This window comes from Seriola dumerili, unplaced genomic scaffold (genome assembly GCF_002260705.1).
Source record: "Seriola dumerili isolate Sdu_G_001 unplaced genomic scaffold, Sdu_1.0 BDQW01000295.1, whole genome shotgun sequence".
In the NCBI taxonomy this organism is placed as follows: Eukaryota; Metazoa; Chordata; class Actinopteri; order Carangiformes; family Carangidae; genus Seriola; species Seriola dumerili.
In genome coordinates, this window is record NW_019174550.1 from 1,193,577 (window position 1) to 1,209,317 (window position 15,741).

General features: G+C 41.0%; 1 protein-coding gene across 5 annotated transcripts; it reads right to left on the reverse strand.

The window, feature by feature from the left end:
* Nucleotides 1–749: 749 nt before the first annotated feature.
* On the reverse strand, nt 750–14,734 carry LOC111231327 (dynactin subunit 1-like). Of its 5 annotated transcripts, none has more exons than XM_022758383.1 (30): nt 14,613–14,734; nt 12,555–12,620; nt 12,228–12,422; nt 11,719–11,800; nt 11,576–11,607; nt 11,172–11,192; nt 8,993–9,139; nt 8,696–8,719; nt 7,778–7,975; nt 7,391–7,595; nt 7,191–7,269; nt 6,684–6,843; nt 6,375–6,479; nt 5,933–6,124; nt 5,704–5,817; nt 5,442–5,594; nt 5,183–5,343; nt 4,797–4,965; nt 4,502–4,570; nt 4,190–4,402; nt 3,831–3,992; nt 3,471–3,602; nt 3,208–3,333; nt 2,925–3,067; nt 2,609–2,775; nt 2,162–2,280; nt 1,876–2,071; nt 1,693–1,766; nt 1,512–1,601; nt 750–1,349 (listed from the first exon to the last, which is right to left on the reverse strand). In XM_022758383.1, the coding sequence occupies exons 2-30, from the start codon at nt 12,594–12,596 to the stop codon at nt 1,212–1,214; spliced, it is 3,708 nt and encodes a 1,235-aa protein (XP_022614104.1). In that variant the 5' UTR covers nt 12,597–12,620; nt 14,613–14,734; the 3' UTR covers nt 750–1,211. The 5 variants fall into 5 exon arrangements, with proteins under 5 accessions (XP_022614104.1, XP_022614103.1, XP_022614105.1 ...); XM_022758382.1 differs by having other exon boundaries at nt 2,162–2,283; XM_022758384.1 differs by lacking the exon at nt 11,172–11,192 and having other exon boundaries at nt 2,162–2,283.
* Between the last annotated feature and the right edge of the window lie 1,007 nt (nt 14,735–15,741).

Here is a 15,741-nt window from a genome sequence, read left to right on the forward strand (position 1 = left end):
TAAAGCTGACTAAGATTTCAAGACAACTGTTTTTGGCATATTCTAAAATGAATCACTTATAGTTCTAAATTAATGATCCTTCTCTTGTCTCACACCCCACGCAGGTCAAGAATAGCATAAAGATTTTGTTTCCTTTTAGGCTTTAAATCTGATGTTTGCTCCAGTAACAATGTAATTCTGCTACATTTTGATAACATTCACTCAACACTCTGGTACAGAAGTAGCTTTGGCTACAGAACTTTCTTACATTTATATACCAAGCTCTGGTTCCTGATGTTGGAATGAATAACTTTCTACTTAATAAACTGGGGTCAGTAGCAGTCTAGTGATTACTTGGGCATTATGAGACAGAGCTAGCATGTAATTGTGTAGTGCAGCTTTTTTTGTATTATGCCGCTTTTTCATTTTGTCTTGATGCCTTTTGTTTTATATAAAACGCCTGGTTACACTTGCCTAATGTTTATATGCAGATTTCTCAATAATTGTAGCCTGTCACTATAAGGCAGTAGGCAGTCTTATCCACATCAAACAAACTAAAGTTAATGAGATTAGAATTTAAAGACACTGACAACCCTAAACTGTACATGGTTCATCTTCCCGTCTCCACAACCTAAACTGGCCATGGACCTTCATCTTAGACTGTAAACCTTTTGAGCAGCTAATTTCTGTCAACATACAGTATTACAGATACTAAACAGGCATTACATCTCATGATTAAAAATTGATACACATTCACAATTTTTTGTTGCTCAGAAGTGAATTGCTTACCTTTTATTGTCTGAATTGCTACAAATACAAAAGATACAAAGAGAAAAAACTAAAGAGGTGCAAGTACAGTAAAAATGACTTGTTGCTAGTTAGTTTCCCCATTTCCACAAAGAGTTGGCAAAATTGATGCATACAAACTGAGTGATGAAAACATGACTCCCTCATAATGTGACATTCAGGAGTCAAATCCATTAGGACTTCATTCAAAGTAATCAAACACTAATCAGTTTTACATCAATATAAAGAGACAGCTGTGCCTCAGTTTTATTAGTGCTATAGTTTTAACTTCGCAAATATTGGATACAGTTTCCTGAGAATAGTGAAAAGCAAAGGGGATAAATAGGAGAATGTTGAAGTGAAGTGGAAAGTGGAATGAGAAAAAAAGAACAAAAGCTTTTCTTGATATGCCGTCAATCTTTGCTGTGGGTCAACGGCATGTCATCTTATGCCATGAGGAGGCAGTGGACCCGCTGCAGCTGCTGCTGTGATAGGACGAGGCGGTGGACTTGTTCCTGTCCACGGTTGCATGGAATGGAAACACGACCTACCAACACTGTTCCTCCCTTCTTCTCTTCCTTGGCCTAAGAAACAAGTTGGGTATGTACACATGATAATATAATAATATATAATTTTACATCTGCAAAAATGTCATTTCATTCACAAGTACTGAAATCTGAGTGGAAAACATATAACTTTGTTATGTCTTGGAAGTGATGGTGTGTGTAAGCACCGTATGCTTTTACCTTCACAAAGGAGGAGACTGGGAAGGTGGCGAAGTCAGAGGAAGCCTTTGCTCCAGGCTGATAGGAGACTACATGTTCAGCTACTTCTCCCTGAAACAGATGTTCACAAATGTTTGGTTTTTGTGTTGCTGTCAACTTGTTGACATGGTAAAGACAAGATATTCAATTCTGAAGTTGTCACCTTGAGTTTGTCCAGAGCATCACTGAGGTTCTGCAGTCGAGCCGTCTGCTCCAGCAGCTGGGCACTGGCACTAACTGGAAGAAACACACGAGAGGAAAGAGAAAATGAAGCCAAACATCCAGGAGAAATCAGTTTTTGCAAAAAGAAATTCTTTACAAAAGGTTTGTGCACACACAAACATACCTGCTGTCTTCCCGGTGATGTCCACAACTTTAAACTCTGCACTCAGCTTGAGCAGCGTTGCCAACAGTTGGTCAGTCCTGCGATAGATGCCAGTGTTGAGTCCCTCTGGAGGCATGGAGCTTTCCTTGGACACCTGTGGTAGTTTGGGAGGGCAGAGTGGAGGCAGGGAGGCCAGCTGGGCTCTCATCTTCTCTGCCTGTAAGTACATATACTCCAGGTCAATATTACCATGGTTTACACAGCCAGCAAAATACAACAATATAATACCAACTCAAAACCAGTGTACCTTGAGTCTGTTATTTTCATTCTTGAGGTGTTTAATGCCCAGTCTCTGAGCCTCAACCTGCTGCCTAAGGAGAGGGGAGTCCACCACCTGCACCGGCCCTGCCATGGATGCAGGCAGACCTGCTGGAAGGAGGAAGGGAGAATGGTGAGAGATATTAAATCACTATGACACAACTGTGCTTCTCCTCTTTCGGTTGTGTGTCTTTTTTTCCCCAGAATTGGGAGACTATTTTTGTGATTCCCAAAATCCGATCGGTGTAGGAATAACACATTTACCATAATTGCAGTAGAAAAGTTACACCAGCTACAGGCAAACCATTACATCATTATCAGCTGGTTGTTGCTTTTCAAGAGGTAGAATTAGAGACCATCACATCTTTTATCAAACATCATATGACAACATTTCGATCTGCTTACAAAAAGTGGCCATAATCTCGCAGTAATTTACCTCCTCCAGATCCCTGAACAATGGAGGCAATTCCAGAGGCAGGTGGGCCTCTCAGGCCCTCGATAGTCATCTTTGATTGGTTATTGATGCGTTGTTTCAGCTCTGCCTTCTCCGCCTCCAGCTGGTCAATATCAGCCTGCAGAGCATCCATCGTCTCCTCAAACTCCCTGAAGACAAAGAGAAAAGAGTGTGAGTGAGGAGGAAAATAGGAAGCATAAGAGAGAAAAAGGGCAAGTGTGAGTAAGATGAAAAACTGGAATCTGCCTCCAGTGTTGAAATCTGTTAATTACTTCTGTTTGCTTCTTATGGTTCTTACTTTTCTTTCTTCTTCAGCAGATTGAGGTTCTCGTCCAGTTTGGTCTGAATCTTCTCCACCCGTTCATCTGCGTCTTTGGTGGAGGTGTCCAGCTTCTTCTCCAGCAGGCTCAGACGGACGTTGGCCTCACTCAGCTCCTCACCCTGGGGGAGAGAGGTACAGCCACATCAGTTATACCTGCTCTGTTACAGATTCTTTCATTCATTCATTTCATTCTTTCATTCTTTCAAAAAACTTGATTTCTCAGTCATTTTTCTTCCAGGTGTTTTCTTCACCATGTTACCTTGATCTTGAGAGACTTCTTGAGCTCTTTAATGACCGTCTCTCTGTCCTCTAGTTTAACTCCTAGACCCTCAGCGTCAGTCATCTCGGCCCTGACGGTGGCTGCTCTCATCTCCACAGGAGGACTCTGAGGGCGCAGGAGGAATATGATAACAAGGTGAGAATTTGAATGGGGAAGAAGTGACAAACAGCAGAAATATGGTTGGACTTCAGTGTCTGACTTATGTGATACAGCAGTGTGAAAAAGCAAAGGCATACAAATACCTTGCCCTGAGGTTTGTCAGCATCATACTCTCCCTCCTGCATGGCCGTAGCCATCTTGTTCATGGTGGCAATGACGGAGCTGCAGGACTGACGCAGACACTCCGGGCCACTCACGCCATGGGAGCCATATACCTTGGTGGAGAAAAGAGTTTAGCCACAGATAAAAAGAACAGGAGATAATCCAAAAACCCAGCGGCAACCTAAAACCAACTGTCCACATCCACTTGACCCAAAACTAACATTTTTTATCTTTATATTCCTAAGGCAAAATTGAGTGTTGTAACTGCTAGTTGCTGAGTGTTGCAGGGCATCATTCATTAGCTTGCATCTGAGTGACAGTCAAATGATTATTCACAGTACCTGCTCCACAGCCTTGAAGGCGATGTCCTCCAGTTTGAGAGCATTGAGACCCTCCTGTTCTGCCAGAGAAGCAACCATCTGAGCTCCAGCTGCAGCCACCTCCTGCAGCACGGCCACCACACGGGTCAGCTGACGCCTGCACTCTGTCAGTGTCTCTGATACCTGCCAGATGAGACAAGACATGTCAGTCACACATATACTGTAGATCAGTAATGTTTATGTGTGTGTGTTAGAAGGCCAATAATCGTTGGACAGTGTCTCATTCATACAAGGGATAAAAGAAAACTTCTTGAGCGTCATACAGCCATTAACTATGCATATGTATGTTACTGAGCATATATGCATGTGTTTTTTTATACCGGTGATCCAAAATTGAGAGCAGCCGGTACTCCAACCACATCTGTTCCAGGCATACGACGGCGGATCTTCTTACAGAACTGTCTGATATCAGAGCAGGAAGTGTCCAAGTCCTTCAGAAGCACAGTGAGACCAGAACTCTCCTGACCTGCTGCCAGGAACGCCCGCAGACGAGCCACTTCCACTCCCATACAGTCCAGGGCACTCTGGGTAAACTGGAGGTGAGAGGGTGGCATGGATGAAGTTAGTAAACCCTACTGCGATGCTTGACTTTGCTGAACAGAAATATTCCACCACTGAAGAAACTGAAGTACCTTGATGTGGTCAGCCAGCTGCACAGTGCAGTCCTCAGTGTGATCTGCCAGGTGGACGCTGTACAGTTGCTGGAAAACAAAACAACAGTTCTTCTATAACAAACTATCTAACTAAGTTTACATGAATTTGTGTATAAATGCTATTTAGTAATTACACTGATGATTTGAACTTAAATATTTAAGGGAATATCGTTAATTTTAATTTCAAGATATAATATTTCAATTCTCTAGTATCTTAGTATTTGTGCATGTTTGTTAAGAGGCTCTTTAATGTAAAACCACAAGTTTTTCTTACCTGATAGTACTTGATGGCCTTAGTCAGGGGCTCCACCTGAACAGTCTCGTCTAGCTGGTCTTTATGCAGCAGGTCGATGAAATAATCCAGGGAGCGCTCATGGAAGTTCATTTCAGAGTAAAGTGTCCCCATGCGCTTAAAAACCTCCACGCTGCAGCTGCTCAGAGCCCTAGAACCAGAGCAGGGAAGAGGGAAAAAAGAACAGAAAGACCAATTCTGTTAATGAATAAGATTTACTTTATCACAGCAACTGATTCTAATTATTCTAGACAGATCCAATATTTTTCATTTGTGAAAAACTATAATAAATTGCTTCTATTTCCAACATCCTAGACACAATTATTCTTTTATTCCTGGCACATTAGTGATGAAGCTGCAGTGCGTACTGTTCATATTTGTGTAGTGTGGCCTGCAGCAGGTTGAGGGAGTACACCAGTCCTGAGGCAAAACTGCGCTGTTCTCCTGGGGGCCCTCTGAGCCCCGTCCCCTGTTCCAGGTTCCCGTTCAAGTCAAACTTCTCCTGGGCCTGTTTACTGATCAGCTCCGCCTACAAGATGTGAGGATACAAACATCTACAGTGTTAGTTACAGAAACAGGCAGAGCACAACAACAGGAATTCAAAGAAAGTCTCACACAGCTTCATACCTTGCAGATGAGCCTGGGGATGAGCAGAAGGACCAGTATGCAGTCATGATCTCCGCCATGACGAAGGAAGGAGTCTGGCATGAAGGAGGTGAGAAGGGACACCTGTCTGTTTGACTGAGCCACTTCCATTTTCCTCAGCTCCATCTCAATAGCCTGGAGACAAATGAGTAGTTTTTGAGTAAGAGAAAGAAGAACAATGAGCACACTGGTCTCAAGGGTGTAAAACCTGTGAAACTCCTATCTCTCTGAGCAGGCCTCCTACCTTGGCATAGGCCTTAGTCTCTGCAAATTTGATCTTGAAGTCAAATAGTTCTGCAGGCGGTTGCTGAACTTCAGCATTGGCATTCTGTTGGCTGATCAGCTCCCTATTGGCGTCCTAATGTACAGGGAAAAAAGCACATATGGCATCAAGGCATCCACTTGCACAAAATGTAGTGTCCGCGTCAAGCTCACTTCCTAGAGCATGAGTGTTTGACCTTCTTTCCACCCACCTGTAGCCTGGTGGTGAGGTCTCTGTATTTGGTGATAGTGTGCTGGTAATCAGCCAGAGTCTCCTGCGCAGCCTCCACTCTTTTTTCAGCCTCTCTGACCTTCGCACCACTCAGGTCCAGCTGCTCTCTCAGCTCCATTTCTGTCTCCCTGGCGTTTTCCTGCAGCTCATCATTCATCTCGTTGATCGCTTCCTATTGGTGCAGGAAAAAAACACAGGAATTTTGTAAAGGATCTAAAGTTGTGACCATACACTCACTTACACCATAATGTTTGGGATAAAGTAAATGACTGTAAATAAGAAGGTAAATTAGATTTTATCCAGGATTTCTTCTTAAAATGGGGATCAAACTGTGCACATTATGAAAACAATGTAATGGATGGATATTAGAAACTTCACTCTTGTTAATACTGAAGATGAATCGCAAACGCAGCTGCACTCACCAAATCAGTGACAGTTTCTCTCAGCTCTCTGACTTTCTCCTCCAGGTCGAGGTTCCTCTCTGTCAGGGTCTCAACCATCTCCTCTGACCCCAGAGCAGCATCCACCTAGTGCAAGTACACGTACGTACGTACACACACACACACACACACACACACAGCAATGCTTCTTTTAAATGCCTATACTTAGATGGAGAGAAAATTTTTTCTGTCAACAATTACATTTAAATTTCTTTCTTGTTTTATCAACATAGTGAAATATAATGAAAGCAGCTCCAGCGGCTCATTAAGAGAAATCCTCCCTGACTTTACCTGCTCTTTCAGCTCATCAATAGTGGCCTCTGCCTGCTTGACTTCTTCCTGCAGTTTTTCCTTCTGAGTCCTCAGAGTCTCCAGCTCAGTGTTCTTCTTCTCCATCTGCTTCTGCAGCTTCACATGCTCCTGTTTCTCTGAAGCAGACAGGTCACGCATCCTGAGGAGGAACAGGAAAAACAAAACAAGATTTTTTTTATTGGGTGCAGACCAAACTGCTGTCAGGTTGTTCAAGTTACCTGTGAACTGCCATGATTTCTATACAGTTCTTTCACAACTAAAGTAAATGTACATTTTTCTGGGGACGTTGAAAACTTAATGGCTGAGGAGAGGTTACATTATCCATCCTCTCATTCTATTAAAAGATATACAGTTCCTACATTTTCACATAAACGTAACATGTGGTATTAATATCGGTGTAACCACAGTTAACATGTTAAGAAGTAATTTTCTACTTTACTTTTTATACTTTAGTCAAAAGGAGCTTTTTAGAAACATTTGACCAACCTGACCAGCGCCTCCTTCAGTCTGCCGTTCTGCTCCTCCAGCTGTTTGACATGGTAACTTGAGGCAGCTCCATCTGAGCCTGCAGGAGAAAACAATAAGGCAACACACTGAGGAAATTCATGACAGGAAGACAGAAAGAGTGTCACACACAGATGTAAGAGACTAAGAGGCCTTTTTGACTTAGTGAGTAGAGTATAAACCTTTCTCGGAAATTTCATGTCTAAGGATCTCCAGGTCCATGGAAAGCTCCTCCACTCTCTCTTTCAGTGTGTCCACTTCCACTTGCAATGACTCTGCCCGCTCCTCAGCCATCTCTTTGTCCAGTGTTGCCATCTCAATGGCGTCCGCCGTGTCTGACATCTCTTCCATGTAGCGGTCCTTGGCCTCCTGTGCCTCACGGGCTTCCTTGAATTTGGAGGTACAAAATAAAGCTTTAGAAAGATATGCAAGATGACAGTGATGACATTTTTCATATTCTACAAATTTTCTAATAATTTCATCTTTGTTACAATATATTGTAAACACCGTGATAACACTGTAGTTGTCTTTCAACGGATTCATTATTAGTACTTCATTTTTCTTTGTACCTTCTTGGCCTCTTTAAGTTGTTTCTGCAGGTCGGTCTGCTGCTCCTGCATTTTGGTCTTCCATTCCTGAAGCTGCTCCAGCTGGATCTTGTGTTTTTCAAGCTCCTTCAGCTTGGCCTTGTCCTCTGTCCGCTTCATCTTCAGCGTCTCCAGCTTCTCCTCCAGGTCCTTGACCTGACCTCGCAGTGATTCCTCCTCCTGAGAAGGGAGAGCAGGAGGGCACAAAAAGGTCAGTAAGATAAAAGATCCTTCAGTTTAAATGTTCTGCCTTTAGCAAATTTAAAGGACTTTGTTTATTTTGATTAAGGCAGTTAGGAAACATAACAAAAAACTGATCATGTTTCACCACCAAAAACACAGAGCAAGATCATAAATGCAAATTTCTAGTTATTTTGGGGGGTATTTTTTGCCTTTAATCTGATAGTTGCAGTGGAGAGAGAGACCGGAAAGTCAAGGAGAGAGAGAGAAGGGACGACATGCAGCAAAGGGTCGTTGGTCGGACCCGAACCCGGGCCGCCGTGGTCAGGACCAAGCCCCCATGGCACACTCTCCACCAGGTGAGCCACTGGGGTGCCCCTCATAAATGCAAACTTTACTGCCCCAAATTAATTTGCAAATAATTTCCTCAAGTAAGTGACTTCAACCCCTGAATTCACCTCTTCAACAGGTAACTTTAACACACAATGAAGAACGATTTATCTGTTCCCCCTAAATACAATGGTGAAATTGAGTAATTCATCAGTGTCTTAGAAAGTTAAACCATGCATCATCACCATAAAATTCCCTGTGAGATTAAAAAACCATAATGAAGTATTGAGAAGGTGTGCTGAGGGTCATTTTGCCCAGTGATGTTATGAGTTGGTTAGTAAACTCATGCCAGGTATCACCAGCATGCATGTACCCATTAGAAAACTCTACCTGTTTGGAAATGGCAGGTTCCACCTGGTCAAACAATGACAACACGGATGAAATGGGACAAGCTCATTAAAAAGAGGAATATGATAGAATATAGAAACAAAATGATGGAGATGTAACATCTTGACAAAGCTGGAGGTGCTGAAAATGAACCATATTATTTAAAAGAGCATGTTAATCTTTTTTCATATGAAAATATGAATTGTGTGATTAAATATTCTTATTGAAAAGAGCCGTATGGGCCGATTTTTCCAGTCCTGCCGACACTAAAATTGGCTCTTTTAATCTTCAGTGACCCACCTTGCTTGGGGTGGCTGGAACTGCGGCTGCCGCAGGTGACCCGCTGGGCTGAGGCACGACAGGAGCTCCCAGTGCTCCCTGGTGGGAGGACAGGCCCACTTCACTGACATCACCAGACAGAGAAGACGACAGGCTCTCACGAGATGCCTGTTGGCAAAGGACGGTAATTTTCAGATTGTGGCGAAAGGAAGAAGATGAGAGATAAAAGAGAGGAGGAAAGAGTTAACCATTGCAATCTTACACATTATATGACAATTTATGTGTCTGTCAATACACAATCCAGTTGACTAAACAAGTGCTTCTCCCACAGTGACCACAAAACTTTAATGAACCCAGCAGAAGAGTGAATATCCTGAGATGTGCTGCTGTACATCGTTTATATGATAAAATATAGTAGGATATAGACACTAGTAAGAGTTTGTTTAAGTGGTAGAGCCGTGTATCTGTGCCATTAAGGACAACAAATTCACCCGGTTTCAGTGACCAAACATTTCACCACTCCCTGTGAGGAGACAGGTGAGGTACTCAGATATGACAGAGCGTACCACGAGCGACAGGCTGGGGCGGCCGGAGGAACGTACCACCAACAGGGAAGGGAGGGAGGTGGCAGGCGTGAGACGTGGCGTGCTCCACTGCCACAGCGTGATCATAGAGACTGTGTTAGGACTCTCAACGGTTATTTGTAAAACTTAGCTGCAAAGTGAGCCTGCTATTTCAAAATGGAACCATGTGGTTCTGTTTGCCCATTTATAACACGTCAATTATAAAGTCAGTGTCAGTTATTTTCATATTATACATGTAATGAGTAGAAATGCAACCCAACCACCAGGTTTTTAAAAGAACTTTGAAAGTTAAAAAAAAAATGTTACTACCAAACATTTTGCCCTGTGTCATTGATCATAACCCTTATCTGTGAAACAGTGAGAAAGTTTCAATCTAATTCAAAGGGTAATGGAAAATACTTCAGTCTTTTTCTCCCAAATAAGAACAAATAGTATCATGTACCTTCAATGCAAATTACAACATACTAACACCTCAGCCAACTACTGCCTATCACATTAGCCAATTACAAAAGCTGTTTATGGTAACTATTTCTTCAGGTGGCGATCAGCTGAGAGAGGCCCACCTGCAGCATACGCTTTCCAACAGTCCAACTGTGCAGCCGAGATGAGTCTACCACTGATAGTGAAAGCTTTCAAACGTAAGTCACCACTGTCAAATAGGACCATCATTCAGAGGCAAACATGCTGAAAAATACTTAGTGAGGGGTCTATAATATACAACACAATTGTAACCTCAATATTACATATTACACTTGTCAAACTGATATCACTGACTACTCTAAAGTATGTACTTCTTATCATACTAGACAAAAATGCATGGCTTTTTGGAGAATTCAAGACATCTGAAGCTGTGTCCTTGACTCAACTTGCCTACCATCTCAGAAGGCTGAAATATTAAAATAACAAAACTTTTCAGAATTAAGTTTTAAATCATTGTGTTTTGATGCCATTTGACCTCCCCAGTCTGCTGTAGACTAGCTCACCTTGGCAGAGCGGCGGGTAGAAGACTGGAGGAGAGGGATGGACATACACGCACACGCACACACACACACACACACACGGATATGCACACACACGCGTCCAGTGGTAAAGCAAGGTAAGAGAAGGGTAGTACATCAGAAGCACATCCACTGTTAGTTTATATCCACTGATCATAGCTTTGAGGGCAGCATGCACCATTTCACACAATTTTAAAGAATTGTTATTCTTGATGACTCAAGGCACAAGAGCAGAATAAAATGTGAATTCATGCAACAAAGCTAAAACGGTGGCAAAACGTCACTGAATTGTGAGGCCAAGAGGGATGACAAAGACACCATCATGATGACCTTAAACAATTTTGGTGTCTTAATGTTTATGCTGGATGCCTTCACCGGAATAAAAAAGGTAAATAAAATAAAGTCAGAAAGCAAACAACAACAACGTCTGGTGCACAAAACGAAAAAGGGATACGTAATACAAATACAGTGGAAATGACATCTATCAATGACAAGTGATGTCTTTATGTCCCGTGCAACATGTGAAAGGGTAACATTAATGCAAAAGATGCGTTGCCATATTAGTGTGATCAGCAACATCCAAGGCAAAGCAAATGTATTTAATTTAAACAGGTCTACCTTCTTAACATTCACTGGTGTCTGCAAAAGGTATTCAGAAAAACACAAATGAGATATCAAAAACTCAGAAATTCATTCTCATTGTAAAAGGAAAAGAGAAAAATTGGGGATAATTTTGACACAATGCAGCTCTGGTCAGGAACAGACTGCAAAATGTCAGAGAGAGGGTTGATAGTCATACCACCACTATGGGAAAGGATTTAGTTGCTTTAAAAGGTCTGATTATTTTGTTCAACACATTTAAATCACTACAGCAGCTCTGGGAAGAGCAGGTATTAACTTCAAGTGTTCCACAGGGATCCAACCTTCATCAAAGCAGAGTCATGGAAACACCACAGGATTATTACATTGACAAATGAAACAAATGCATTGGGGTGTAGGTGATGGTTGTGATGGTTGCCTACCTGTTTGGATGTTTTGGGAGTCTCTGGAATGTCTGGAGGTAACAAATGAAGAATTTGTGTTATTATTTACTGCTATTATTATTTACTTTGAGGTACTACTTTCTAAAGTATGAATTTTAGATGCAACTGTGGTCCAGGCTCACCTTTATGTCTGGGTATCTTGGCAGTGCCAGACTCAGGAGTATCTGGTGAGGTGGCACTGGAGCCCTCTTCCACCACCTGGATCTGTACACACAGACACATAGAGTTGTGATCAGGACAACATGCATACAGGGGCAGAAGCAGGAACAAGCAAATGTTCCTTTGTAATTAGGAGTAAATCCTGAAATGGAAATGATATCATCCTACAAAACTACTGACTTTTCATTCATAATATACAGTATGTGTATATCTTATTAGAAATATTCCACATGACCTAATAATCTGTTTCGTTCCATGCATACTAGGTTTGGGCAACTGGACAAATCCTTACACATTTGAAAAAGGTAAGTCTCTGTTAAAACCATGATAACCACACCCGTCAACCCACTCTCTCCCAGGCATATCAAGCAATCCCTGTGATTAAATGAGTGATAGGAGGCTGTAGTGCACATGATCACTACCCTCAGGTACACAACATGATCCCTGCTCAAAGCACATTTATGTGACTAACCTGTGACTGTCTGACAAATATCCCATGGTTTTCTTCACAGGTGAAGTAGCGTTTCCCCTGCACGGTGCCATCATTCTTGCCTTTAGCTTCATCCAGAATGACACCCACCCATTTCCCGGAGGCAAAGAGGGTGGCTCCAATGTAGGCGACAGTGCCACGCTGACCCTTCCCTGTCACCTCTACTACAGAGCCAATCTAGGAGAAGAAAGGTGGAGACGAGGAAAAGAGCATGTGAGTCATTATACACTAGTTGATAATAATTAATTTCTTTCTATTTCTTTATTCCTCTTTCTTTCTCTCTTGTGTCTGTGTTGAAAAGTCACCTACCTTTGGAGGTTTACTACTCTCCACAGTTCCTGAGCTGCTCATTTTGCTGATCAGTGGGCTGGTCAGCTGAAGGATTTGGGAGAATACAGATGGGGAGAAGTAGGTAGAAAGATGAGGAAATGTGGGGAAGAGAAAGCAGAGGAAGTTTAGTTACCAGTAAGAACAAGGAGGAAGGTGAGAGACAATGAAGATGGAAGGTCAGTTCATTAAATACCAGAGAATTTCTTGTTTAAATTTCAGAATTCCTCAGGCATGGTATGTTTTTATATCTTATTTAATCTTGGTTAAATCGACTTAACTAAGTAGGAGTATGTATGAGAAAGAATGTTTTAATATTGTCAGCAGACCTGCAAAAATCCCAAACAAACAGCATTGTTTTTTGTGTAACAATAATGCCCCGTAATTCTCCCTGCTCCAGCTATTAAGAACACTTTTAAGATTAAAAAATATTCAGTGAGTCCTAAGGCCACAAAGCACAGAAACACACTCATGCACCCAGTCATATGTCCTGGACCACAATAGACTTCTTAATAAACAAGCCATATCTCTGCCTTGCTCACACAAAGATGCTCTTGTAGGAGAAACTAGGACTGCGGTAGAGTCTAATCCTTTAATGGAGCCGTCGGAACATGTGAATTCATGCTGCCTAACAGTTTTAAACCACAGGGCAGAAAACTGGATAGAAAGGTTTATCACAGCGCTATGATAGAAGCTGTAACATAGGATTTGTTTCAGGGAAGCAGAGAGAGTTTTGAAGAATCCTCTAGAGTACTATTTAAGATTAATAGGAAGAAAAGCTTGTCTATCGGTTAAACATAAGGAAAGTAATATCATCTTCTCTACAGGATAACCTTGGTTTACCCAAATTATATTATTACACATTTTATCTGATGAAGACACAATGCATCGAGGTGAATCCTACATCCACTTTATGGTGAGTCTAACAAACCCTTACTTTTTACAGTTTTAGCCAATGTAATGTAACAACTTCAACTGATCAAATGCGTGATCAAAATTAGCATTGATATACTAAATAAAACATTATTTAATGTTTACTTTCCATGTTACTCACCCTCGGGGTATACGAATGTCGCCTGTTCATCGCCATAATTAAAAGTTAATATGGTTTCACCTCCGGTACAAGGATACGATAAGTGCTATTTTTCATCTACTTTCACATCCCTTCCTCTTTTCCATGAGGGGAGAGGACAATACGTGAGTGTGATTTCAGGGAGGGATCCTAGTGGTCCAGCACAAAACGTCACAGCTGATTTGAATTCAGAAAAGGAGGGTAAAATCTAGCTGTTGTGTCTCCCATAAGAACTACACATGAGCGTTAGCTTTATAATTTACATGAAGCCACTTCAATATGGTGATGAGATAATCAATTTACTGTCCTACGTTTATATGGATAACCATATATAACTCAATTGAGACGTAGTAACGTGTAAAGTAACTGCTGTGCTTTCTCTGTCTTTGATACATTATACCCTTTTATTTTTTTGTAAGTTATGTATTGTTATCTTTAACATACTAACATATGTCAACAATGAGCTCGTTTATTCATTCAACACCAGCTGACAAACAGTGGCTAATGTTGGCTAATATTTCTTCGCTTTGTGCTGTTATTTTGTAGGACAGAAGATAAATTTATCAAATGATTTGTTTTTATTCAGTCATAAAACATTGTATAAGTTAAGAATACCACCCCAGGATCTGGGGAAAGGTGGACAAAGTGTAAAAGGGAGTAACATCATGAAGCACAAAAAAGCTATTTCTGCTTCAACGTTACTGCATTGTTAGCTTGGGCTACGTTCAAAATAACACTGACAGCCAAACACAAAATGATTTTAAAGCAACTCAATTTACGCTCTACTTTTCCATGTAGGTTTAATTAGATATCAGAATTGAGTTAACAGCTAGATTAATCTTATAGCTAATGTTACCGTTAAAAATTGGCCAACTGGGCTTACAACGTTAGCAAGCAAGCTAAAGTCAGAAAGAGACGTACTGTTAGGAAGCCAACATAGAATAGCTGCATATTGTAATTTATCTTACCTGGCATACACAGATATTCCTGTCTTTAAATGAAGCACTTCAGGGTGTTCATGCAGACAAACAATAATCCTGTGTTGTTATTTTTTGGCTACCTAGTTTGGGAAATCCAATTGTCTGACAGGTCACTTCCGGTGGCCTGACAGACCAAAGATAGGGAGGAAAATGGATATTAGCGCCCCTGGTGGCTGCGCCCACTTTGTAATCAAAACCTTCAGGATTTACTCCCTGCCCCCTCAGCTAGGGATGGGGTTGCCTCTCTCCCAAAGGTTTTGTCCATTCACTTTACTAGGTCTTCATATTGGATTCATTGTCACTGAAGTTGTGACAACAGCTGTACAATAACTGTACAATAAGAAATAGTCTTGAATTCCTTGAGTTGTCACATTTGGACTGAATTTTATGCTCAATATTCTATACTAGGGGCGTCGTAATCCACCGGTAAAATAACCGTGATATTTAAAGAATTAAATATTGATATCGTGTTAATAATACACATATGATAATGTTGTGAGAGATTTGAATTCAAACATGGATAAGGATAGTTGGGCGAAAGCAGTGCAAGACCGCTGATGAGCGGAAAGGGTCAAAGTAACACTATAATTGCTCAATCAATATTATCTAAGATTTTTAAACCAGCATTTGTGTTAAAGCTAACTGATTATTAAATGAAAAAAGTAGGTTAAACTTACAGAGTGGAATAAGTTAAGGACAGAGCATTAAGCAGCTAATGCATATGTAAAATATTATATTATTCGAAATAAATAACCAAATAAATGTGAAAAATAAATTTATAATACATTTAATAAATATTATGCCGAATATAAAGCATTTTACGTTTTTGTTTAGCTTTTTCTAAGTAAACGTGAGGAACATTTTCTGGTTCCTGCTTTTAAAATGTAAAGAGTTTATTTTTTCCTTTTTTTCTTCTGAAGAAGCCACATTGGATGGTCATTTTTTCTAACATCTTATGGATAGATGATTATTAATTTAACCAAAAATAACTACTCTAATCCCATCTATCTTCAGATTAATCTATATGGGAATGTTTATTATTTATTCATGAGAAGAATGAGTTTGTGTGGAATTTGTTTTTGTCTTTCCTCAGGAGAAAAGAGAGCAGGTGTTTACT

Excerpts from the sequence above, each read along its gene's own strand:
- LOC111231327 (XM_022758382.1), bottom strand. The coding sequence starts at position 12,596 with ATGAGCAGCTCAGGAACTGTGGAGAGTAGTAAACCTCCAAAG. Across the intron at positions 7,596-7,777 it reads AACTTAAAGAGGCCAAGAAG|GAAGCCCGTGAGGCACAGGA; the intron begins GTACAAAGAAAA and ends TCCAAATTCAAG. Across the intron at positions 3,993-4,189 it reads CTCTCAATTTTGGATCACCG|GTATCAGAGACACTGACAGA; the intron begins GTATAAAAAAAC and ends CTCATCTGGCAG.